This window comes from Aedes albopictus, chromosome 2 (genome assembly GCF_035046485.1).
Source record: "Aedes albopictus strain Foshan chromosome 2, AalbF5, whole genome shotgun sequence".
Taxonomy (NCBI): domain Eukaryota; kingdom Metazoa; phylum Arthropoda; class Insecta; order Diptera; family Culicidae; genus Aedes; species Aedes albopictus.
The window spans coordinates 18,233,486-18,260,813 of NC_085137.1; the positions used below are offsets into that span (position 1 = coordinate 18,233,486).

The 27,328-nt window shown below is 44.6% G+C and overlaps 1 protein-coding gene across 1 annotated transcript in view; it reads right to left on the reverse strand.

Moving 5' to 3' along the window:
- LOC115262090 (guanine nucleotide-binding protein subunit alpha homolog) overlaps positions 1 to 3,518 on the reverse strand; it is a 61,205-nt gene extending 57,687 nt beyond the window's left edge. Inside the window, exon 1 of the mRNA XM_029864064.2 lies at positions 3,000 to 3,518. Within this exon, the coding sequence (XP_029719924.1) occupies positions 3,000 to 3,200 (201 nt within the window). The 5' untranslated portion in view covers positions 3,201 to 3,518. The remainder of the gene's footprint in view (positions 1 to 2,999) is intronic.
- Positions 3,519 to 27,328: the final 23,810 nt, after the last annotated feature.

Consider the following 27,328-nt stretch of genomic DNA (forward strand, 5'->3'; position numbering starts at 1 on the left):
CGCTTTGGGCTACTTCCCAACGAATTCCTGAAGTAATTCCTAGAGGCACTTTTGTAAGAATTTTACATGAGTAATTAACATTTTGCAATCCCTCGGAGAACAAGGAGGAATTTTGGAATGAATATTGTGTAGATTTCCGGCAGGAATATCCAGAAAACTAATACAAGATCCGCAAGAACATGATCTACCGAAGGAATGGAAAGAAATCTGGAAAATGAGCATCTCGAGGAATCCCGGGTGAAATGTGTCTTGTCGAATAGATACAAAAAAAAATCAAAATATTATATCAATAAAATTGCATTCGGGTGCATTCCTTCCATGGTCGCGGTATGGAGCCGGAGCTTGAGCCACCACCTGAAGCTTAGAATCGAGGCCGTCGCTGGAGCCACCCTACCGTCTTTCGATGCGTTTTTGTCTTCCTTACGATTCATCTCAATGGGTTTGCTTTCATTCGGTTGAACCTGGTCCACATTCAAAATGTCCGCGTTTTCGACAACGATTTCTGCTTCCAGAACATCTACAATTTCATGAGCAATTTCTGCGGAAATTCTCAGAGAATATTTGGAAGCATTTCTGGAGGAACTCTCAGTGGATCTCTCGGATTTATTACTAAAGAAGTTCCCGAGGGAATTTTTGGACGAATTTACGAAAAATTCCCAGAAGAATTTCGGGGAGAATGGGGCACGTTTGGTGTAGTACTAGGTTTGTAGTAATGAGCTGAATTTTAGTATGGTGAGAAGGTCAATTCTCCGTTTCTGATATGAAATGGTGCAAAAAGCGTGGGTATTATGATTCCTTGCCTAATTTGATGCTGTTTGAGCAAAACTTTGGATAACTATGTTGATTGTATCGCAAGAAATGGAGAAAACAACAACACTGTGGCCCAAAGTTTTGCTGAAACAGCATCAAATTAGGCAAGGAATCATAATACCCACGCTTTTCGCACCATTTAATTGCAGAAAAAGAGAATTGACCTTCTCACCATACTAAAATTCAGCTCATTACTACAAATCTAGTACTTCACCGATCTGTCCTATTCCCGAAGGAATTTCTGAAGAAATGCTAAGAGGAATTTCTGGATGTATTCCCGGCAGTGGCGTCGCGTAACCTCACTTTTTACCTGTGCACCGACCATAAAACTTGCAATTGCAGGGGATTTATTATCAAAATCGAAATAGAAATGAGTGAAAGCAGCTATTCTCGTCATTTTCTAATTATTACAAGCAAATTTGTTAAAAAAATTCAAGAATTTATACTTGGTGCACAGGTAAAAAGTGAGGTTACGCGACGCCACTGATTCCCGGTGGAATTTCTGAAGGAATTTCGGGAGGAATTCACTGATGTTTTTTTCTGGATGTACTCCTAGCGGAGTTTTCTGGAGAGTTTTCCTAAGTTATTTTTTAGATTTTTCGGAGTAATTTATGGAGTAATTTCCAGAGGAATTTATTTAAGAATTCATCACGCAATTTCTGGATGAATTTGCAGTGGAATTTCTCGAGGAATTCTCAGAGCAACTACTGGAAAAAATCCTGGAGAAATTTTTTGAAGGTTTGCCGATAGCTAGGCCGATAGAATTTGTGGAGGGATTACCGAAGACATTCCTAAAAGAATTCCCTAAGGAATTTTAGAAGGAATGCACTGAGGAATTTCCGAAGAATTTCTGGAGGAATTCCCAGAGGAAATTCTGGAAGAACTCTCAGAAGAACTTCATCCTGGTTTACCGTTTCTTGCGAATTAAGCTCCACTATTACCTCTCCAGACACAATCCCAGCATACGAAAGCTTCTTCTTCTTCTTCTTACCGGGTTTCGTTGAGGGCAACAGTTCCTCTGATTACAAATGAAAACATGAGAAACACGTCTCTTCAATCCTTCATAATATATTCTTCCTTTCCGGTTGGAAACGTCGATCTATGATGGGATTCTCGGACTCCAGTGTGCATTTGATCGAGGCCAAGCTCCGCAGGGAACGTTTCTCGGATCATGCGTTGCACTTTCCCAAACTTTTCCAGTTCCAAAGACAAATTATCATCGAATGTATCGGATATTGACGCCTGCAATAGACATCCGCACTTCTATTGAATGCCCATTTGAACAGGCAAATCTTCTTGGCTCTGCGTTCTTCCGCAACGACTTCTCAATGGTATCCCGCGACACAAACTTCACGAATAATGAACGATTATGTGCTGTTTTATATGCAGTTTCCATCTGCAGCAAATCCTTGTCCAGCCTCTTCAGGAAATCCGCAATTTCCACCCAGGATGGCCGTGGGCTACCCGGCGGGAAACGGAACGGAACCGCATTAACGAACATTTCGCTCATTTCAATATTTTTTGTAGCCACACCACCAACACTTTGATCGACCGACGAACAAAGCAAAGCGATAAACGATATCCAATGCCTAGCAGCGCCAACTGTAGACAAAAAGACAACCTGAGCAAAGAGCACAATCCGTCTGTATCGAACCACAGCTGCGACAGAACTGAAATGTAGCATCTCATCATACAACAATCCAGGTCATTAGTACATATCTAGTACTTCACCGATCGCGTCCTGTTGGCTCTAAAAGACACTACGGTCGAGAAAGATGCACCACGTGCAGAATATACCAGTGCGGTTCTCTACGGATATGATATATGGTCACGTCGCGGGGGTGCATTGATTGTAACAGTAAAATCCAATCCAAGGAAAAAAAGTTTAAAACATCATGTTATTGATGAAGCAGCCTAGGGCTTAATATCTCTATTATAAAGTAATAATAAGTAATTATTATTATTGTAACATATTAAGAACCGATCATAAACCATGCGGACTTTTTGGGGGAGGGGGGATCTGGCCCGTCTCCGCTCCATATAAATTTTAAAACATTTTTCATAGACGCAAATCTACGAGAGAAATGATGGAGCATAAAGTTTTTGGCAACACTCCATAATCTACCCAAAACTACACAACACCGCTTTACACATTGTTTTATCTCAATTTTATTGATGAGGAACCATACCTGTCTCCTGAAAGCATGCTTATCCTTTTCTAGAAACTTATCAATTTCACGGGATTTATACCGCTGCTCCAGCTCCTCCGGACTGACCCGTAGCCGCAACAAGTATCCAAATAAATCGCCACAGCAGGACCGGGAGCAGGACAACTTCGATAAGGCGCCTTCGCCGGCTCCCCCGCGCCTTCGGTTATTCACTGTTGCCATTTTCAAAATGCATCACTTATCACCATCATCATCATCTTTATTGATAGCAGCCAATCTGCATCACCATCATCAACACTTTTCTTTTGATTGACCCCTTCAAACTGCACAATCCCAACTGCTCGATTTACGTCGTCGCACTGTTACCGAGATTGATCTTCCACATCAAAGCACCAACACAGCTGTGCCTCCGATCAAAACAAAACAACACAATATCGAGCAGCCGCACCTCGAAATTCGAGTACTTGCTACTCTTCCACACTTTTTATCACTGACACTGTAGTGGAGCTGCTCGTTTCGATACCCCTCTCGTAGTATTGGTGTGATCTGACACACACATGCACGCCCTTGCAGCCACCAAGAAAACACGCCCGTGACAAGCAGAGGAGAAACGGATCCCACGAAACGTCACTCTCGCGAAAGGAAACTCGTCGTCGTCGTCGAACGAAGAAAAAAGACCTCGACGGTGGTCACTTTTCTCGGGCGAAATTTCCTCCGAAACCGGACCGGGAATGGGTGAATTTCACCACACCGAGCCACAAAGCACATTCAGACGCACTTTCCGTACACTTTCGATGCGGATTTCGATCGAAAACACGTCATTATCAGCGTAATTTATCGCGAGCGAATCTTCATCAACACCGACCGAGCCGAGCTGTTTCACGTATACTAAACGAAGCACTGCTCGATTCGCGGGAGCTGCTGGCCAGGGCACGAGCCCGTGGTGCGAAAGTCGAGCACATCGCACAACGCATGCGAAAGGGGGTGGATGTGTGAGTGGGTGAATATTTCGCTACGAGGTGATAAGCAAAAATGAACCTGTGAGAAATGCGACTGAGATGGATTCTACACAAGGGTAAAGAACAGCTAAGTCTCGATATTTTGAACAAAATTCTTTCAATGTGATTAATTAATAATGTAATCACAGACAAACAGACGTATCACTTTGAATAAAATGCGATACAAATCATCGTCACGCAAGCATAATCGCCCAATGCTAATAACACTGTGGTTCGCAAAACCACTGAGTAGATGGCGGCAGTGTACAAACGTCAAACAGGAGCGAAAACGATGCGAGCACCATGAGCGAGAGATTTGCGAACTACAGAACATTTAAATAATCCGTTAAAAAGTGAAACGATGGGAAATGAGTAGAGTGAGACGTCTGTTTGTCTGTGATGTAATGCTTCAGGTCGAAATCTGAAGTAACCAGGGATGCGAAAATTGAGTTTTAACTTACTTTTAAATTTCGTCACTTGATTTGGACTAGTGCAGCTGTAGCTTTTAATTAGTTTAATGATACACAACAGGGAAAAATATGTATCAAAACGATTGATTGATTAATCTTTATTGTGGATACTTTCATCCCTTGGCAGAATTCAAATTGACTTCTGTAACTACGGAGACTTAGGGGGCTGCTCCGCAGCCACAGTGACTCTCAATTGCTCCCGGATTCAAGCTCAGTAGCATGAGACCCCTCGAGCTGGGTCTCAGGGCCGGCATGCTACTCGGTAATCGGAGGGGCTTCGCGACAACGTATGAAAACCAAGAATATTCACATTTCTAACACAATTTATTAAAACTCCTAGTGTGTCGTGTGGGTGTTGTTCTGGGTTATAAAGTGTATTAATTTGTTAAGTGTGGCCTAATCTAGATCGTACCGGTACATACCGCTGCCTTGGGTGATTGTGGGTGCGATGGCCGACACAGTGACTTGGATCCTACTGTGCGGCCGGAACTCTCGCCGGAGTGGCGAATGATGGCGGTGTTTCGGCCCGGTACTTGGCCGACGGGACCAGCAGGCGTTGCTGGGAAATGATCGGGTGGCAGGCGTCTTCCCTCGTGGGCACAATCGGCCGGCCGTGGCATGGCCACCTTGGACGGCCGAGAGGGGAACTCCTCCTTAACTATTAAGGCCAACGGCCTGAGGAGATCGTCCTGAACGGACGATGGCGAATCCTTAGCTATTAGGCTCGGAAGCCATCTTGACTTCCGAGCCGCCGTGTGTGACCGTTCTATTCAACGGATACGAGGTCCTAAATCGGATTATAATGTTCCGTCAGGCTGGTTAAAAGGTTTATCTAGACCGAATTACCTGAACGGAGGCAGCTCCCATGTCCTGCCCCTATTCAAAGGGGGGGGGGGGTATCACTTATGACACTGCACTATTATCGGTCTGAACACACGGACGCCTTGATAATTTCTGACCAATCTTCTTAATCGGAAGATGGCCGCGCCCATTGGCACTCATCTCATTGCCTATGCCCTCATCATCTGCCATCTTTGTACCCTTCTATGCGAACTCTTATGTGTCCCTTCAGCAATGTTTTCTGATTAATAGCAGTGAGCTCTCGCTAGGGTGTGATCTACTGTAATAATTTATTATAAAAACGTGAATTTTCTATAGAAACAACCACTCATACAAATAAAAATCTAAAAATTGGAACCAACCGGTTACACTATCCACTACCCCGATGAAAAAATGTAAAAGCACGAAGTGATTTGCATTTTTTTTTGTTTACCAAATCTCAGGGTCGTGGGTTCGGGCCCCACGTTGGGCGCCAATTGTAACTACGGAGACTTAGGGGGCTGCTCCGCAGCCACAGTGACTCTCAATTGCTCCCGGATTCAAGCTCAGTAGCATGAGACCCCTCGAGCTGGGTCTCAGGGCCGGCATGCTACTCGGTAATCGGAGGGGCTTCGCGACAACGTATGAAAACCAAGAATATTCACATTTCTAACACAATTTATTAAAACTCCTAGTGTGTCGTGTGGGTGTTGTTCTGGGTTATAAAGTGTATTAATTTGTTAAGTGTGGCCTAATCTAGATCGTACCGGTACATACCGCTGCCTTGGGTGATTGTGGGTGCGATGGCCGACACAGTGACTTGGATCCTACTGTGCGGCCGGAACTCTCGCCGGAGTGGCGAATGATGGCGGTGTTTCGGCCCGGTACTTGGCCGACGGGACCAGCAGGCGTTGCTGGGAAATGATCGGGTGGCAGGCGTCTTCCCTCGTGGGCACAATCGGCCGGCCGTGGCATGGCCACCTTGGACGGCCGAGAGGGGAACTCCTCCTTAACTATTAAGGCCAACGGCCTGAGGAGATCGTCCTGAACGGACGATGGCGAATCCTTAGCTATTAGGCTCGGAAGCCATCTTGACTTCCGAGCCGCCGTGTGTGACCGTTCTATTCAACGGATACGAGGTCCTAAATCGGATTATAATGTTCCGTCAGGCTGGTTAAAAGGTTTATCTAGACCGAATTACCTGAACGGAGGCAGCTCCCATGTCCTGCCCCTATTCAAAGGGGGGGGGGGGGTATCACTTATGACACTGCACTATTATCGGTCTGAACACACGGACGCCTTGATAATTTCTGACCAATCTTCTTAATCGGAAGATGGCCGCGCCCATTGGCACTCATCTCATTGCCTATGCCCTCATCATCTGCCATCTTTGTACCCTTCTATGCGAACTCTTATGTGTCCCTTCAGCAATGTTTTCTGATTAATAGCAGTGAGCTCTCGCTAGGGTGTGATCTACTGTAATAATTTATTATAAAAACGTGAATTTTCTATAGAAACAACCACTCATACAAATAAAAATCTAAAAATTGGAACCAACCGGTTACACTATCCACTACCCCGATGAAAAAATGTAAAAGCACGAAGTGATTTGCATTTTTTTTTGTTTACCAAATCTCAGGGTCGTGGGTTCGGGCCCCACGTTGGGCGCCAATTGTAACTACGGAGACTTAGGGGGCTGCTCCGCAGCCACAGTGACTCTCAATTGCTCCCGGATTCAAGCTCAGTAGCATGAGACCCCTCGAGCTGGGTCTCAGGGCCGGCATGCTACTCGGTAATCGGAGGGGCTTCGCGACAACGTATGAAAACCAAGAATATTCACATTTCTAACACAATTTATTAAAACTCCTAGTGTGTCGTGTGGGTGTTGTTCTGGGTTATAAAGTGTATTAATTTGTTAAGTGTGGCCTAATCTAGATCGTACCGGTACATACCGCTGCCTTGGGTGATTGTGGGTGCGATGGCCGACACAGTGACTTGGATCCTACTGTGCGGCCGGAACTCTCGCCGGAGTGGCGAATGATGGCGGTGTTTCGGCCCGGTACTTGGCCGACGGGACCAGCAGGCGTTGCTGGGAAATGATCGGGTGGCAGGCGTCTTCCCTCGTGGGCACAATCGGCCGGCCGTGGCATGGCCACCTTGGACGGCCGAGAGGGGAACTCCTCCTTAACTATTAAGGCCAACGGCCTGAGGAGATCGTCCTGAACGGACGATGGCGAATCCTTAGCTATTAGGCTCGGAAGCCATCTTGACTTCCGAGCCGCCGTGTGTGACCGTTCTATTCAACGGATACGAGGTCCTAAATCGGATTATAATGTTCCGTCAGGCTGGTTAAAAGGTTTATCTAGACCGAATTACCTGAACGGAGGCAGCTCCCTTGTCCTGCCCCTATTCAAAGGGGGGGGGGGGGTATCACTTATGACACTGCACTATTTTTTTTTTTTTTTTTTAATCCTTAACCTAATTTACAGCTCTGTTGTCCACTTGGGCACTGCGTGAGCGATTCCAATTGGAAGCTGTACATACACTTTGTACAGTGCCTAAATGTATTCTATTTCTAATCGTACTACATCGAACTGGTTGCGTTGCGCTGCTTTCACTCTCTACCCTATCATGGTAGAATGATGAGCACGAGGATGTTGATGTGTGGCTGTTGGTTGTTCCTGTTTCCAGTCCGATTGGGGGTCCATTATTGGGTTGCCGTTTGCCGATGTCCAAATTTCCGAGATCATTTGAGCCATAGGCTCAGAAGAGGATCAGTGTCAGCTGCTCTCAGGGGGAAAGAGCAACTGACGAAAGTGCCGGGGCTGGGTTCGAACCCATGACCATCTGCTTACGAAGCAAACGTGTAGCCACTACGCCACGGGCCCCGGCCAACTACACTGCACTATTATCGGTCTGAACACACGGACGCCTTGATAATTTCTGACCAATCTTCTTAATCGGAAGATGGCCGCGCCCATTGGCACTCATCTCATTGCCTATGCCCTCATCATCTGCCATCTTTGTACCCTTCTATGCGAGCTCTTATGTGTCCCTTCAGCAATGTTTTCTGATTAATAGCAGTGAGCTCTCGCTAGGGTGTGATCTACTGTAATAATTTATTATAAAAACGTGAATTTTCTATAGAAACAACCACTCATACAAATAAAAATCTAAAAATTGGAACCAACCGGTTACACTTCGCTGCTGCAACTTGCTACATACAAGAGGAATCACTCCGGAGAATGATCCATTCTATGAGGAATGCCAGCAGAGAGTATTCGGATATTTTTGCAAAGCAAATCCAACATATGTGTATTATTCCCTGCGAAATTCCATCGGCTATTGATTCCAGGTTAATTCATGGGGAAATGCCTCCGAACATTTCTTTAATTCTTTCAGAGATTCCCCCTAGAGATTTTCTTGACGATTCTTCCCGAAGAAATACTTTTGGAGAAAATTTCCATAGGGATTTCTACTAAATAAATTTCTCCAAAAGATTCCTTCAAAGGCATTTTTATGATCATTTTCTTAGGATTTTTTTATTTTTATTTATCATTGAGATTTTTTTTTTACAAAACTTGCTCCAGGAAGCCCTTTCAAAATTCATTTCTTTTATTTTCAATTCATACACATTCTTTGGGATACTAATGCCGGCATTTCCATCATAAATTCAGGTAATTCCTACAATATGATTGGAAATGGAATTCTTTCCACCACTCAATCAAAATTCTTTCGAGTGTGTCCATAAAAAATCTTTCACGAATTTCCTCTAAGTTTCCTCCATCAATTCTTTCTTTGATTTTTCTAAGAACTCCCTCTTGCAGATTCTTTTGAAATTCCTTAAGAGGTGTCTCCAGGAGTTCCTTCCGGGAATTCCTCCAAGAGTAACTTCAGAGATACCTCCTCGGATTCATACATGAATCACTTTTGCGGCTAATAATCTATCTATCTATCTATATATATAAAAATGAGTTTCAAGTTCCTTTGAGGCAACAAAACTCAAGAACGGCTGAACCGATCGGCATGATTTTTGAACGGTTCGGTTCGTATTCGTGGTGGCTGTGTTTATATGTACAAAAAGTTAAAAAAAAATCAACTAGAAAAGTAATAAAATTGATCAAGTACTGGTTTTCCATGAGCTGGGAAGGAAATCAACACGATCAAAATGAAACCAATCTAGAGTGCGGTGCTATTTTGAGCTCAACAGTTGTCAAACCACCACAAGATTGGCAAGACAAAGTTTGCCGGGACAGCTAGTTCAAAATAAAAGCTTTTGGACGAATCCTAGAAGGAACTACCGAAGACATTCCAGACGAGGGGATCACAAGAAACCCAACAAACATTGTTGTTGCCCAAGTAACCACAAGCATTATATCAACAATCAATATGCTGCTGGCAATTCGCCCGTGGCTCCAGTTTCATCAAATGTCAACGACCCCAATCCCCCAGTACACCATTTTTGAATGGCGGCGGCGCTTTCACAATTTTCGCTGTCAACCGGATGTTTACCTTTTTAAGAAAAAGTCATCCACATCATTCCCATTACAATCAACCGAAGCGAAGCTTGCCGTTGGAGGCCGTTGGTAGCGCTCAAAATAACGGTCGAATAAAAACGAGGACGTGGACAACTTGGACGTTGTGACTTCGGTGAATCTGTTTGTGGACAATGTATGTGGATGTGACAACAATCACAGAATTGGCTCGCGTTGTCCTGAACTCTTGGGATAGCTATGCTACAAGTGTACCGCTCGGGTGTTTCCGACAGGTTTCTGAGCAGTACTGTGGATCACACGTCATTCAACAAGAACCAGTATCCATTTTAAAGCTGAGAGAGCAATCCCAACGGCCGCGATGGCACCGGAAACCGAAGATCTGGATAAGTACTCGGAACCACCGCTGACTGAGCACAACATCTTTATCGCCCACGATATGGAGTCTACAAGTTTGGAAGATTCCTTTACGATGAATGTGATCATCAAACCAAAGGCAGTGGCAAAACCTTAACCGGAAGAGACAGAAGAGAAATACCCTACGACCAGACATCTAAGCACGAGAAGAGAATAAACGCATTTTAGGTGTTTTGTTCTCAATTTTATTGATTTTAATTTATATCTTTTCCTTTCCACTGTATCTAAGGTGTTAATCATTTCATCAAATATAGTTGCGCGAATTTTGCGACACTGAAAGGGAAATTGTTTAAATGATTTGGAACGGAAAAATCATGGGGTTCGGTGCTACAATCCCGTGGGATTGGAGATCACAAGATTCCTGGGAAATGCTCCTAAAATGCTGAGCTGGGAAGCCAGTTTTGCTGCATGCTGCAAGAGGAGATAGCAAGTTAGGAAAAAAAGATATACTTCATCTTGCTGGATTTCGGATTACTTGTAATATCCAAGAAGTAATGCTGCTCAATGCTGCAGTTCTTCCAGGTTCCTCGATCTCATCTATTGGCCGGAACCTGTAAATCTGAAAGAACCAGCAATATTCATACAAAAACTGACTACATATTCTCCCTACACCTAGGGAACGCGGAACTCACTATGCCATGCCTCGGTTTGTACGATTCTCGACTAAGAGCCGCTTCATAATATCGCTGGAACATAATCAATTCGCAGGGCCCAGTTAGGCATAGAACCAGTGACTATGAGAGTTGACCTTCATAATGTCCACATGATACCGATTCAGACAAATCAGTGCAACCGTAGAATAGTTGTTATAAATAAACAAAAAATCGTTATATTGGTAACGAGGTGGCTGGATATTTATTTGCTTTGATGGAGGGGCGAAAAAAAGATCAAAAGCGTCGCTTAAAGCGAATTAAGGACCTGGCGAATTTACTGGGGGAGCGAATGGCGTCACAAATTGAGCTGTATTTGTTCCTTACATTTATATCTTGAAGTTCCATCTATGATTATATCATTGCACGACTTAGACTGAATATCAGCCTTTGCAATGCGAAATGCTGTAATTTCACACCTGTCATACAATAATCCTTTAGATTGGCATTATCAATGTAATGATGCATTAGATTTTTCTTTACATTAGAGTACATTAAAAGGTGATATAAGATAATACAATAATTCAACACTGCAAAAACTGAATAAATGCAATGTACAAACTAGCAAAGGTTGCTCTAACGATACAATTAAAAAAGCTTGACTCTAATGGTAAACAAATTAAATCAAGAAGAGTGAACATTTCTGGTTCGACTCCCGACACCCGACCAACTTAATCCCCGTTTGAGCCACCGATCGACGACTTTCTTCAGCAAAACGTTTTTAGAGATGACCTTTTCTCTTTTCTGTTTGCTGCTATCACATGCCAATAATGATGGAAACCATAAATAGCATATGAGCAGTGTACAGAGTGTTTTAATTTTCTTATATTGATTAAATATCTTCTAAAATGCATTATGTATTTATCAGTATTTTATCAGAATGTGATTACAGGGACTCTATTAAGTATGACATAGTCGTTTTGTTCTCTACTGCATGGTTGAGACAGAAGAACAGTTTCCTTTTAGTTATTGAAATATCTGTTGTTATCACTGCAGCATTAACGGTCCAAGGTGCCAGCGCGTATGGAACTCATCATGCGGTCTTCAACACTTCTGGTTCGACTCCCAACCCGCCAAAAAAAAAAAATGGTTAAAAAAATCATGTGTGGGGGCATTAGTACCGTCGATAACGAAACGGTGCTAAAAATAGATTTTTGTTTTGGTTTTTCGTGTGCACGTATTGCATACGTTGCACATGAATTTATGTTACTTTAGCGATGGCTATCAGCGTGCTGCAATACATGGCACTAATTTGGTTTTAGTGGGGCCCTTTTCGACTTTAATATTGCTTCAATGAGGAGTTTACAGTAATGCAGCATTATATTCACAATTTTATTAATATATCAATGTATGGCAAAATTGATGCACGTATATACGGCTTCGTGGTTACTTGGGTGTATAACAGATGAATAAGCTGCTCTTGCGCATGATTATGAACATTTTGGCTGAAGCTGTTATTCAGCTGTTATTGTTACTTGGGAAAATTCCTGGAGGAATCGCAGAAAAGGTTTCAGGAGATATCTGAGAACAATTATAAAAATTGGAAATTGCTATAACTTGAACAACGCTATACTTTTTTACCTTTTTTTAAAATAAATACCAGACATCTCTTAAATAAAATGTCACAGTGTTTCCACCAGAAATTACTCTTCAAGATCCTTTGAATTTTAGGTAACATCGCTAGGATTCACTTTAGTCATCGACCAATGACAATTTTTCGATTGTTCTTGTGATTTTTAAAAATTAAACATAACTTTCAACGTTTTTATCAATTGAGAATTGTATAAACTTTAGCATGGAAAGCCATACGCTAAAAACTCCCGGTGGCTGATAACCGGTGACTAATAATAACTATTATTATAATATACTATAGTTCTCGAAATTTGCCCAATGATTTCAAATTCCCGACCATTTCCCGGTTCCCCGAAATTTCCGACTAGGTGGGCATCCTGTTTTTTTTTTCAATAAAAGCTATATCATCAAATCATAGTGAAACCCGTTGGTTGTGGCGGGCAGTATATCCATATAATATTTATATAGTACTACGTGTACTATAAATTAATAGTTCATATGCCTCTATCATGGCAGGATGGTGAATTATCAACTCGCATTTTATTTTCATCATTAACACAGCAATAAAAGGCCCATACCACAGACGAATTTATCTTCGTTTGTGCCCATACCATTGCACGAACAGATACTAATGTGCAACTTTATTAACCCGAACTCGAAAAAATAACACGCAGAAGTTTGGAGTTTAAATGTGTACTCTATTGTCAGTTTGGATCTCATCATCATGGAGTGTTTTCGGGAACCTTAAATTAGCAAAGCAAAGCAAAGATAACCGTACACATCGTAGTTGCTACTCCGTGATTGACCAGAACAATCGAAGTTGCACAGAGATCTAATGAATGGTGCTTGGGACTAGCTGCACACTCTCAATGTGCACAATTCGAGAGTTCTTTACGGCCATCGGGAAAGGAATGTTAGTTCGACATCCGTTGTTACTAGAAACCGTTGAATCCACAGCATCCCCACAGTTGTCCCCGGAAGGAGTATTTGTTAGTAGGGCAGGGTAAGCTGTGGATCTTGGAGCCACCTTTGGTAGGTAATATGATTCATTAGTTATATGAAAATACACGACACGGTCTTCATCCCGATTATGATTTATTTGGTCGTGATAGTAAGGGTAATGCACATACGTCAACGATCGTTCTATATTAAACGCGTCACCGCATTGATCGTTTACACTACCGTGAAATCCGACTTTTCCACGAAAGTTACCGCGTGCTTCTGATTTCGCATTCAATATTCACGTCTCCATCTCCCTACCGCGAAAACCGACCGACTCACGGAAATAGTCGCGCGTTTGCCACAGTATTGCGCTTAGAGTATACGGAGAATAGACTTTCAAGCTTAGATAGCTACAAGATTAATTTGCGGATGTTACAGGTTACAGACTCCAGGAGTCCAGCAAAACGCATTGGCGAAATTCGTCAACTTATTCTAGTATGTAAGGAAAAAAAACTCAGAATGATCTCACCCAGTTCCATGTCGTCGGAAGACCGCAACCACTCATTGACTCCTTCAATTTTCTGCAATACTGTTTGTTACCAAGTGTGCATCCATGTATATCACTTCATGAGGAAGGAGAATGTGCACCTGCCCCAAACACGTGGTACTTTTCACCTTTTCCTTTGAACAATGCAACGCGTCCGAGATTTTCATCGCGTCTGCCACAAACAAGCGTCATTTTTCACTTTTTCCTTCGGGCAATGCCACCAGATCGCGATCCCCATCGCAACTGCTCCAAACACGCGTTATTTTTCATTTTTTCCTTCGAACAATCTGTTTTCGGAAACCTTAAATTAGGCCTCAAAAGTCAATTTTTTTGTCTAAATTTGGCCAACAATATCCCCTTATGACAAAGAGAACAAACCGAACTCACTCCACCTTGAGTTTTCAGTTAAAAATCAGTTTCGTATGCCAAAGGAATCGCTTGAGATTTTTTTTACTGAATCGTTGGAAAACCTTTTCTACATTCTACATTGGACTCTATGGTATTGAACGTTTTTATGAGCATGAGTTGGATGACTAGAAATCATAGAGAGATGGCTTTGTTTATAAAAGTTCTTCCACCCTTTTACAGGCTTAATCTAAAAATAATAAATCCCTCCTGAGCTACGTTTACAAAAAAAAATGTAAAACCATAAATAACCTTCCGGCAGTCGCGCGGTTGGAAGCCACCGCCAGCACTACGCATTGCTGAATACAAAAAGCGAGATTTTTTCAGCGTGTTGTACAAAATACAACAGCGCGATCGCTCGAGGGGTAACTTAACCCGGGAGCGGTCGCATCGTGTACTGAGTACACGCACCATGAAAAATGCACCCTTGTGGTACACAGCGTGAGCGCGGCGTCGCTGCAGGTAGTCAAAGACGCGACTGCCCGACGGTTAATTTTTCAGTCCGCCAGTATCGCGTCCGAAAAGTTGGGAACCTGTGGGATTGCTTCATTCTCACTGGTTCACTCACTGGTCCATTCATTCATTCGTGCACTCGGGAGATTCACCAGCTGCATAACATTCTGCTGGGAGGTGGGCGGGTGTTCACGCAAAAACGGCTACGCTCAAAAATGTGTTCGGCCTGCACATTTTTAGTAAACATCCATGCCGCACATGACTGTGTTCGAAACACACATTTTTTTAAAATTGCTCGTACGCTCATATGAGCATGTATTTTGCAATAATTTCGACATGGCAACCTCACTGGGTTTATAAACCACCTTCAAATACCGAAAAATATTGATATTTTGCAAAAATGTGAGCGTGCAAGCAATTTAAAAAAATGTGTGTTTCCAACACAGTCCCTGTGCGGCATGGGCGCTACTCAAAAATGAGAGCTTTTATTTTAGAGAGTTGGTACCTCTCTCACACATCGCATCGTTTGCCTTGTTGCATAAACATAAACTTGCTTGTGGGAGGAAGGATGACGGTGGTTCGTATGTGTTGGTAATGTTTGTGCAAAAAGTGAGTCAAGATCCTGATCCACACCAGTATAATGTTTGTTATGTTGTTATTCTTCCTTCTCCGAATTTATTCATGCTGTTTCTGATCCCCTCTGAGCTGCAACGAGCATTCGAGTGCTTTTGTGTGTGCATTCGGCAACCAATTTTTGAAACGCTGCATAAAATTCACCCACCCATTCGTGGATCGAAGGATTGGCGAGTGGAGTGCAAGCGCCTTTTATGTTTTTATGATTTTTGTTATTCCTTGTTGCTGCTGCTGGTTCGATTGCCGGTCGGGATGTTGCTGTTTCTTGTCACTAGGGCGGCGGACAGAGAAGATCATCGTGGCAAAAATGGCAAAGCCGGGAACCTAGCAGAGCGTGGTGGATTGGGCAGAGAAAGCGGTTTAGGATTTTTTTTACTGCTGGCTTGGTCCCCGACTAAGTATGGATGAGAAGCACATTGTGCCTATGGGTTTTAGCGTTTTAGGCAGTGTCTTTGCTTCTTCTGAATTGGGTTGTCTCTTGTTGCTCTCTTACTACCGGGAAGCGAACGGACGGACTCACGAAACCAGGTGGGTCAGGTAAAATTGTTTGTTATTCCAACGGTGTTTTTTTTTCCTCTGCAGCTAGCCAGTACAGATGACATGCATGAATCACTTTTTTTTTCTTTGCGGAAAGCGAATGAAGGACGGAATCACGTTTTGGCAATTACTTGCCATCCATTCAAGATAATGAGGATTTTGTGCGGGATTCCCAGATACCGCATTAAAATGATGAATGATTACTCGCTATCAATGGCATAAAACACAACGATGAATAAACATACAGAAGATAAACATAGCCACCGAAACCTAACGTGGCCACCCATAAACTACGTAGAATATTAGAGGGGATGGGGAATTCCAGGAGGAATCTCCGAAGAAATTCTATGTAGAATACTCGAAGGATTTCCAGGAAGAATCGTCGAAGGAATTCCAGGAGGAATCTCCGGAAGAGTTCTAGGAGAAGTCCCAAAAAAATATCCTGGAGGAATCTTCAAAGGATTCCGCGTTCCAGTAAGGATTTCCGAAGGAACTCCAGGAGGAATCCCCAAAGAATCCCAGGAGATATCCCCGAAGGAATTCCAGGAGGAGTCTCCGAAGGAATTATAAGAGAAGTCCTCGACGGAATTCTTAGAAAAATTTCCAAAGGAATTTCAAGAAGAATCCCCGAAGAAATTCCAGGAAGAAACTACGAAGGAATTCCAGGAGGAGCCTCCGAAGGAATTCCAGGAGGATTTCCAGGAGAAATCCTTGAAGGAATTCTTGAAGAAGTTTTCGAATGAGTTCTAGGAATAATCTAGAAAGGAATTCCAGGAGGATCCTCCGAAGGAAGGAATCTTCAAAGGAATTTCAGAAAGAATTCCAGGAGAAGTCCTCGAAGGATTTTTAGGATAAATCCCCGAAGGAATTTCAGGAGGAATGCGCGAAGGAATTCTAGGTGGAATCTCGAAAGGAATTTCAGGAGGAACTCCAGAAGAAATACTGGAAGAAATTCCAAGTCCTCGAAGGAATTGCAGGAAGAATACCCGGTGGAATTCCAGGAGAAATCCCCGAAAGAAATCCAGGAAGAGTTTCCGAAGAATTTCCAGTAGAAATCCCCGAAGGCATTAATAATCCCCAAGGAATTCCAGGAGGAACCTGTGGGGTATGAACAAAGCTGAGTAGCATTCCCCATGCGTGTATTTCCCCTAGCAAGCATCAGTGACAGCCAGCACCATGACGGGGTCGTCGTCAGTGTGATGCTGCCTCATTGACGAGTGGACTGTTGGCAGAGCAAGTCCCCATCACCGTGAGGTTCCGTATTATGCCAAGTGATTCTACTGCAGTTTGCTAAGATGGCTGGGAACGGATTGTTCCAGTGAGTTGCCCGGCATTCACAGAACCCTCGATGGAATTCCAGGAGGAATTCCCTAAGGATTTTCAAGAGAAATCTCCAAAGAATTTTCAGGAGGAATCTAAGAAAGATTTCCGGGGGAATCTCCATAGAATTTCCAGCGGCAATCTCCGTAAGATTTCCAGGAAGAATCCCCGAAGGAATTCTAGAAGAAATCTTCGAAAGATTTCCAGAAGGAATCCCCGGAGAAATTTCAGGAGGGATTTACGGAGGAAGTTTAGGAGGAATCTCCGAAGGAATCTAGGAATTTATGAATTCTAGGTGAAGAATCCCCAAAAGAATTCGAGAAAGAATCTTCGAAGTTTTTCAAATTGCAGGAAGGATATCCGAAGGAATTCCAGGAGGAATCCCAAAAAAATCCAGGAGAAATCCCCGACGGATTTCCAGGTGGAATCCCCGAAGGATTTCCAGTAGGAATTACCAAAGAAATTCGAGGAGGAATCCCCAAGGTATTCCGGGAGGATCCCGGAAGCAATTCCAGGAGAAATCCCCGAAGGAATTCTAGGAGCAGTCCTTCCTGGAAGAATCCCCAAAAAAAATCCAGGAAGAATCCCCGAATAAATTCCAGGATGAATTTCCAAAAGAATTCTAGGAGAAGTCCGTCCTCAAAGAAATTCCAGGAGGAATCTTCGAAGGATTTCCGGAAAAATCATCGAAGAAATCTCAGGAGGAATCCCAGAAGGATTTCCAGGAAGAGTCCCTAGAGGATTTCCTGTAGGAATACCCGAAGGATTTCCGGGAGAAATCCTTGAAGGAATGCTTGGAGAAGTCCTCGAATGAGTTCCAGGAAGAATCTCGAAAGGAATTTCAGGAGGCATCTCCGAAGGAACTTCAGAAGAAATCCCCGGTGGAATTCCAGGAGAAATCCCCGAAAAAAAATCCAGGGAGAGTTCACGAAGAATTTCCGGTAGGAATCCCCGAAGGCAGGAAGAATCCCCGAAGGAATTCCAGGAGGAATCCCCGAAGGAATTCCAGGAGGAATTCCCGAAAGATTTTCAAGAGAAATCTCCAAAGAATTTTCAGGAGGAATCCTAGAAAGATTTCCGGGGGAATCTTTTTAGAATTTCCAGGGGCAATTTCCGTAAAATTTCCAGGAAGAATCACCGAAGATTTTTAGGAAAAATCTCCGAAAAAGTTCCTGGAAGTTTTCCTCAAGGAAAACCAGGAGGATTCCATGGAAGAAATGCTGTAGGAATTCACGTAGGAACTCTATGAGGAAACCCTGGAGATATGCCTACACGTAAAGAAATCCGTTCCGATATACGTGCACTCCCAGTCACGGCAACGGTAACAAACGGGAACTATGCATAGCAACGATAACAACAATAAGAAATGTACACCGTGAACTAGATGTCACGGTTTCTAGAACGCCCATATTGACAGCTGGAACTAGTTCCAGTTTACGGTGTATATTTGCTTGTTCTCATATTTGCGTTTGTTTGTTCACGTTTATCAGAACGGTTTTCTGAGCGTGTAATAATAGATATACCGTAGAATTGTATGATGTAACTCCTGGCAGTATCCCTGAAACCTCCAGGAACGAAGGGATGAAGAGATCCCAGAAGAAAATTCAACATCTTAGGAAGGTTAAATAAGGCGTCGTCATAGGTAATGAAGAAAAATATCTTTTCTGGGAGGTTTCTGCATGTAAACCAGAAGCCCTTCCTTTTTGCTGCAGAAGATCCTCAACGGGGTGCTCACTCCATAGTATTGTTCTGAAAAAATAATATGGATAGAGTTATACACTTTTTGTTTTTTAGAGAATACTTTGTCTTACCACAGAACACAGCCAATCGGAATGGGTGTGGAGCTTGCTCCCGTACACGACGCAAACAAGATCGGTCGTCTTTGCGGCCGAGGTAACACTTTACCACCGACCGACGGACCTAGGTGTGAAGGCAGCGACGCATAGTCCACTAACTGTGTGCGTCGACCAATTTCCGTGGCCGTATCCACCGACGGACACTGGGTGACGACGTTGTTAGGTGGAATTTAGTACAAAGGTCACACCCGTTTGTTCTGTTGCATTGCTTCATGCCGCTATTTTATGGTTTTATGTCTCAGCGGCATAATTCTATGACTCAACGGCATTGTTCTATGATTCAGCGTCATAATGTTGCATAAAGATTAACAAGAAAAGGTCTTTGACAGCCATGATTTTTTTTATGAAAATTGTAAACAATTATTTATGATATTCGTCGTTGTCGTCATGATATTATTATAACTTGTAATCATATTATCATGATGCAACATATTTTATGATTTTATCACTTTTTTGTTATGTTTTGGGCTCCGGATTTTTACCTGTGTGAGTTCGTTCTGATTTAATGTGTTAAACATGATCATGGAGTTTTCTTTGGAACCACCAACCCCAAAAATAAAAATCCAGTCACATTGTCTACGTATAGTGAATCCTTGACCATTCCCTTACCAAGATCGCAACGCTTTGACATTTTTGAGGGCGTCGGTGAGTCACTGACCTGTTGTGTCACATCCTTTCCTATCCTCGTAACGTAGAAGATAGGTGTGCCGGCAATGGAAGATATCATGTCTTTTCTACGTCAACTTCCGATTGGAAAGCTGTTCGCTTCCAAATAGCTATTAGAGTGTGTCATCGTTTATATGGAAAAATGAAAAAATCAATGGTATCCCATCAGATCATTTGATCCCATCAGATTTTGATCCCATTTCAGGACCCAAATAAGTGTGCACAATTTGGGCAGAATCGGTTAAATCTACGTTTTGCGCATCGCGTTTGAAGTTTGTATGGAGTTTTACATGAGAAAACACACTTTTTGCATTTCTCTCATAACAAGCTCCAATTTGTCTAAAACCATATAACCGATAGAAGGAAAACATAGCCTAGGGTGTCCTGAAAAACTTTGTCGAAGACCGCGAAGTGATTTGATGCTTATGAAAAAAAATTATAGCGTTAGCATTGCTTGGCGAAACAGCATGATTTCGTTGCTATTGTTATTCCTTTACATGCTAAAACATAAACACATGCATGCGGTTCGTTGGTTATAACTATTTTCACAAGCATCGGATCGCTTTGCGGTCTTCAACAAAGTTTTTCAGAACACCCTAGGCTATCATTTTACAGTATCGGTTAAAAAGTTTCAGACAAACTTTTTCAACTTATGACAAAAATGCAAAAAAAGTATGTTTTTCCATACAAAATCCCATACAAATTTCAATTGCAATGTGCAAAGTGTAGACGCAACCAATCATGCTCATATTTGCACAGATACTCAGAACCCCAAACGGAACCAAAAGAGCTTTGATCTGAGAAAACGGTTCCGATGACTCACGCTAATATCTATCCTTAATTAATTGGTAAGTTAGGTTTTAACATGGCAACTTTCAGTATGCAATATACGAGTTCCTCCATTACCACGCAATGCAACGCAACGTAATACCTGAAGGGACTCTTAGAGAATTGCCTACCCAAGTAACATTTTGATAGCCAATTAGTCTTGTAGAGGTTTTTTGAACCGTCATAAAACCTAATACCTTTTATTTTGGTTTTATGATGGTTCTAAGACGATGGCGGAAACGTACATCCGACTAAAGAGCGAAGCCAGGTGAATCGGATTAGTCATTAATGTGTCGAAGACAAAGTACATGATGGCAAAGGGCTCCAGGGAGGAATCACCGCGCCCGCCACCCCGAATTCATATCGACGGTGATGAAATCGAGGCGGTTGAAGAATTCGTGTACTTGGGCTCACTGGTGAGAGGCGCATTGTGGCAGGAAATCGTGCTTACTTTAGACTCTGCAAAACTCTATGATCGAATAAAGTTCGCCGTAACACGAAGTTAAGTATCTACAAAACGCTGATTAGACCGGTCGTCCTCTATGGGCACGAAACATGGACCCTACGTGCAGAGGACCAACGCGCCCTTGGAGTTTTCGAACGGAAGGTGTTGCGTACCATCTACGGCGGAGTGCAGATGGTGTCCAAATGTCTTGGAGAAGGTGAATGAATCACGAGTTGCATCAGCTGCTGAGAGAACCAACTATCGCCGTCCATACCGCGAAAATCGGGAGGCTACGGTGGGCGGGTCACGTCATCAGGATGTCGGATAGCAACCCGACTAAAATGGTTCTCGAGAGTCATCCGACCGGTGTAAGAAGACGTGGTGCGCAGCGAGCTAGGTGGGTCGATCAAGTGGAGGACGATCTGCGGACCCTACGCAGAGTGCGGAACTGGAGACGTACAGCCATGGACCGAGTGGAATGGAGACGGCTACTATGTACAGCAGAGGCCACCCAAACCTTAGCCTGATCGGTAAGTAAAGTAAGGCGATGCACAAGATAAAATAACTTCATAGATTCCTTAATTCCTTTGGCCAAAAATTCCACCTGCATCGGATATTCCAACAGGAACTCCCTACAGGAAATTCCCAAACAGATTCCTTAAAGATTTTCAGAAGCATTCATTTCTGAAATTCTCCATAAACCCATCAAAATTTCGGATTCCTACATCAGAGTGAGTAGAGTAAGTAAGACGAATATAGAGTTCAAGACAGCCCAAATATGTTAAGTGTAGGTAGAAGACGTGGAAGATCTGAATCTGGTCTGAAGATATGACGGCATGATACAACTTTTAAGGCAGTTTGAAAATGTTACTCTTACGCAATAAATAAAATCACAATTGAATCAATCATGCTACCAAAACAAGCTTGAAAAGCTTATTACCAAACACTTCATAAATTATCTTATTACGAAGTTTTTTTTCTGCAATTAGTGCCAGCTGCTTATGCAAATTCCTTTTTCATTGTAGATTTGCCTAACCCTCCGCCTCGAGCTAACCACGCGCATCAACGCGGCTTCTGTCGAATCGACAATGTTCCGCCCTCTTGCCATTGCGTTTCTTTCGAACATATGTTTTTTTGTGTGCATCAGTTAAAATTGACAGACACCCGAAAACACTCTCCAAGGTATGGTGGACCAAAACGCTACACAAAAATTGCGCAGCAATTCCTCGACTGTCCAAAGTTGAAGGCAGGCGGCGGCAGTGCGAATTAGCATACGGACTCTATGCGATAACAATTTGCCGGCCGAAAGCACCGAATAATTTACGGTGGCCCTCGCTCGCGCGCCGGTTTTTTTTCTCTGTTTCTTTGGAGAAGGCGCGAAACATTAGATCCGATTGCTTGCCGGCTTGCCGCAAATAATGAGCGGTCGATTAGTCGGCAAGACAAATTGTGTTGGCGCGGAATGTGTGCAATATCTCTGTTTAGGGTGGCACTTCCGGTTTCGCACTGTTGTGTGCGCGCAAGCACAAGACCTGGAAATTCCCGGCCTCGCCATAAATCATCATCCGACGGCGGCGGCGGCGGCTAGCGAAGAAATTGGATGTAGACTGCGTAGACTCGGGGGAAGAGTCTTGCTCTCTGTGTGGTTGTTGTTCTTTCCGTCGGTAACGCCCTTGAAGCAGTTGGCGGCGGCGATGATGCCGTGTAGCGTTGCATGTTTAGCCCGTAGCATGTAGGTAGGTAGGTAGGTAGGTATGGTAAGGTATAGAAAAAAAGTTGGAGGTCGCTGTGAACGAAAGAGAAAGTGTTTTCTTGGCAAAACATGCATGAACGACCGACGGATGATGATAACTACGACGAAGATGGAGCTGCTTGACGTCAAGAAGCGTACAGCGAGTGGGACATATGGAAGAAGCTCCATTGGGGGAATCGGTATAAAATGCTGCATTGAGGCAAATGGGCCCTTCCTATAAATAAAATCTTCAACAACTTCAAACACATCCCAAACAATCACTTCCTCAGTACTAATGGCGCTAGGCCTGCCTCTAACTCTACCCACAACCATGTACTTCGTCTTGGTCGAGTTAATCGTAAACTTGTCTTCCTCTCCAGAGGAGTAGGTATCTGGTTCCTCCACTGGCAAGCATGCGGTCACACATTGTGCGAATACACGGGCACACGAACAAAACGTGTTTCGCCGTTTCCTCTAAACCAGCACAAACCGGACATTCGGGAGAACCCGCATGATAGAAACGATGTAGATACTGTCGGAAGCAGCCATGGTCTGAAAGGACCTGAGTCAGATGGAATGTTACTTCCCCATGGCGCCTGTTAATCCAACTATCTACCCTCGGGATCGACCTTCTTTTGGTGGAAGTGTTCCACGCACGCTGTCATTTGACCATGGAGGCCATCCGGGCAGTCCTGCGTATGCCTCTAGTGCAACGCATTTCGAAGCACTCTATGTTCTCCCTGATAAGAATGCCGATAGGCACCATAGCATTGAAGTCGCAGTAGCTTTCGGTACTTAGCGCTGTGCCCCACGCCAGGTCGCCATACCTTAGTATGGACGTAACCACACTAGCCAGAAGCTTGCGCTCACTGGCATACACCGACCGCAGAGCTATTGGACATCATCCGGGACAGTGTCACTATTGCTGTGGAGGCTCTTTTGCAGGCATAATCGACCTTGCTACCGAAGGTAAGCTTGTCGGTGATCATCAAACCCAAGTGTTTGACGGAGCGCTTCGAAGTGATGGTGCAATCGCCTACACACTGATCACCGCATGCTGCTCCGCCCTTTGGTTGTTCACAACCACCACCTCAGTTTTGTGGTGAGCCAACTCCAGCTAGATCCACGCCTCCACAACATTGATCGAGTGGACAGTAGTCAACTCCACTTCTTTGATCAACTCACCGTATCCTTCCAGCGTAAGTCGTCAGCGAAGCCGAAGGCCTTACCTACTCTAAGGGACTTCGCTATCCCCGCAAGTTCCACATCGGTGACCATCACCTCATTGCCAGCCCCAGTCCCCGGCTGTACGACGAAAGGAGGCCAAGGACTAGGATCATGACGCAGAAAAGGCACACCGATGACCCCCTCCAACATCTTTGGAGACTGCTCTCGATCCTGTAGGCATCACCCACGGATTCGCATCTGCGGGCATCAAAGCGGCCTTTTTGTTTGCCTGCCTGCGGCACAGGTCCGCAATAGCTTGAGTCCACCAGTAAGCTGATGGTCTCCCATTTCTTGGGTGGACTCGCCTAGGAATGGTCGTATCGCACGCATGCAAGAACACCGCTACCAGCTCGCCACCGACTGTACCAAGTAGGTTTTGCGCCTCCCTAAATACCCCTTCGTCGAAGTATAATGTCTTTCACCTGTAAGGGATTGGCCTTGGCTTAGCCGCCTCTTCCTCTACCCGCTGTCTGCTGTTGTTGTGGTCGATACTGTAGCGAACCGCCAGGTGAGTGTGGCTATCGTCTGCTCTCCAGTTCGAACTACTTGTTAGACCTGGACTACAAAAAGTAACGTCAATAATCGACTCCGCAGCGTTCCGACTAAAGGTTTTCTTGGTACCAGCATTAGTTAGGTCGACATCTAGTTTGGCCAGCGTTTCTAGCAGGATCTTTTTTTTTCCTTCTAAACCATAGGGGGAAAAATCTGCTCAACAGACACCCTAAAAGGAAGGTTAGGGAAGTGTGGGGTTAAGGCCGTCTTCTACAACACTAGTAAAAGCCAGGACTACTCTCTCCTCGACCCACTAAAACACATTCCTATGGTCGCCAAACCCGTCGTCTCTCCGGAACCACCAAGAAGGTATTACTTCAGAGAGAAGCTAGTGCACATCGCACCCTCAAGGTTAGCTGCGTAGCCTAGCAGCAACGAACATCGATGACTCGCCCTGGAGAGTCCATCACGGTAACATGCTGGCGCTTAGCCAGTTTCCCGAGTGGTCCTCGCCACTCCCTTTGTCCTCGGAAGGCGGGCAGAGTCAACCCCGTCCGCGCCCAACTGCTTTGCAGACATCAAGAACTGATGCCCACGTGCAACCCGATCTGACCTGCTGAAGGCAAGGGTATCACTACTCTTCACCTGTTAGCACGGTCGTCATACAGTCCAGCATCTGTGTGAACTACTCGATCGACCACCGTGGAGGCGCTTAACTGCTACAGAAGAAGACCCCGTTCAGTTTGGCGACCACGACACCAACTCCTGGACGGGGTATTTACCCGTCGTCCATATCGGCGCCATTTTTTCTGGACCAATCCACCACCCAATTGTCATTGCCGGCGGGTACTCGGTATGGGTTCGTATGATGACGGCGATATCCGTCCCCCACTCAGATACTGCCTGACAAAGTAGTTGGTGATCTGCTTTATTTGTTCAGGTTCAGCTGCGTTACCTGCACTGTGATTTGTTCACTGCAGCTCCCTTGAAGGCCGGGCACCTTGGACCACCCGTTGGGTGTCTGTTGTTCACGGACTTCCCGGTACAAAATAGACAAACGGATGCACAGTTTGCTCCTGTCAGGGCCTTTGCAGTCCCATGACTTGTGTCCTGGTTCCAGCCAACTGAAGCAAACCTCCGGGGGCTCTTGAAAGGACAGATGGCATACTGACCTTCCTATCCTGATCTTACCTACTTTAACGGACTTGTTTACGCCGCCACAGGTAGCTGTACCAAGGCTTCTTCCATAGTCGAACGGCTGCGGTGGCCACCTGCACCTCACACTGTTGCCGCAGTGCTGTGACGAGCTCTTCCGCTTCAGTGACCTCGTCCAGGTTCTTCATATTCAGAGTCGCCTCTGCTGTAAGAGCCCTCGCCTCGACCCCTTCGCAAACGACTTCTTCCGCCAGACTTTTGTAGGTGGCGTTACTTGTAACGCTTGAAATCTAGGGTCATTTCACCAGTACGAGTACGTCTGATACTTCGCATGTCGGCTCCCAGATTCACGAGCTTGGCATCGTTTCACATCGCCTTCAAAACGTCCGAGTACTGTTCGGATCTTCTCGACTTGCGGTTTTTTCTTCTTCCTCTTCCGCTAGACTTTCGTCCAAGGGGGTTTTCCCCTTGGCCTTGGTTCGCCCTATTCTGTGGTTTGGTCACAACTCCCTGTTCTCTTCCATCCGGGATGTAGATGACCCACCTCATACCCATACACATACGCAGATCCTTCCCAGCATACCCGGACTACCTGGCTGGGCACCGCCAAACAGCTCCTTACATGACGGCAGCCTCGCCCGCTTCTGCGAATGCTTATCAAAAGCAGTCACATCCGCAACACCTTTTGTGCTTCCTGCGAAAGTAAAGACCTCCGTCTGGGTAGGCTCCGCAACCTTTGCTTTCCCCGGGTCTGCCGTTGTAGCAGCCTTCACGAGCCTCTTGTGGTCTTACTTGGCGTCGTCCATCGACTTACGAAGTCGCGACAGGGCCGTTTTAAGGTCCTTGCTTATGTTGGACTTCGTGGACGCAAAGCCGATGATCTTGCCAACTCTATTGCAAATAGTCAATCTCTTTTTTAATTTATGGCCCTCATTAACCACGCTTCGGCCAACATCTCCCCCGGCAGGCTAGCCGGGGAATTAATCGGAGCTCCTACGCTTTAGCTACGTGCGCAACTTCCTGCTCCTGACTCCTCACTTCTCCTTAACGGAGATCTAGTCAACCCACTTTTTGCGAAGGAGTTAGACTCGCCACTACCATTACCACTTGTATTTATTTGTTTTTGATTCGATTTCATTGTTAATCCCACGAAGTTGCACGGGAAAAGAGGTTGACCACGCCAGAGCCCTGCATTAACGCGGTAAGTAACGAAATACTGTTGTGGGTGGTACCCCACAGGCTCCGCTTACGATCGAACATCTTTTTCACCCCCTCGATCAATCGTTCGTCGGCACGGGTCGCTTGACACCTTGAATTGGGGTTAGTAGTGCTTTTCTTAGTGGCAACTTAGCCTAAGCATTTTCTTACCACGCCTCTGATACCCCATAAACGACCATGAAACCCCCTGAAGCAGCGCCCTTGAGATCCCCTGGAACCCCTTGAACGCCCCTGAACACCCTGGGAGGCCCTTGAATTCCACTGGAACCCCCTGAAACATCCTCGAAACGCCCCAGAGGCCCTTGGAACTCCCTTTGACACCCCTGGAACCCCCTCGAAAGAAACCTGAGATCTCTTGGTATTCCCTGAACCATCTTGAAACACCCTTGGAATCCTCTGGGATTCCATTGGAACCCATTAGTCCCTTTGTAGCGCTCCTAAGACCCCATAGAATCCTCTGAATCCCCTGAGATTT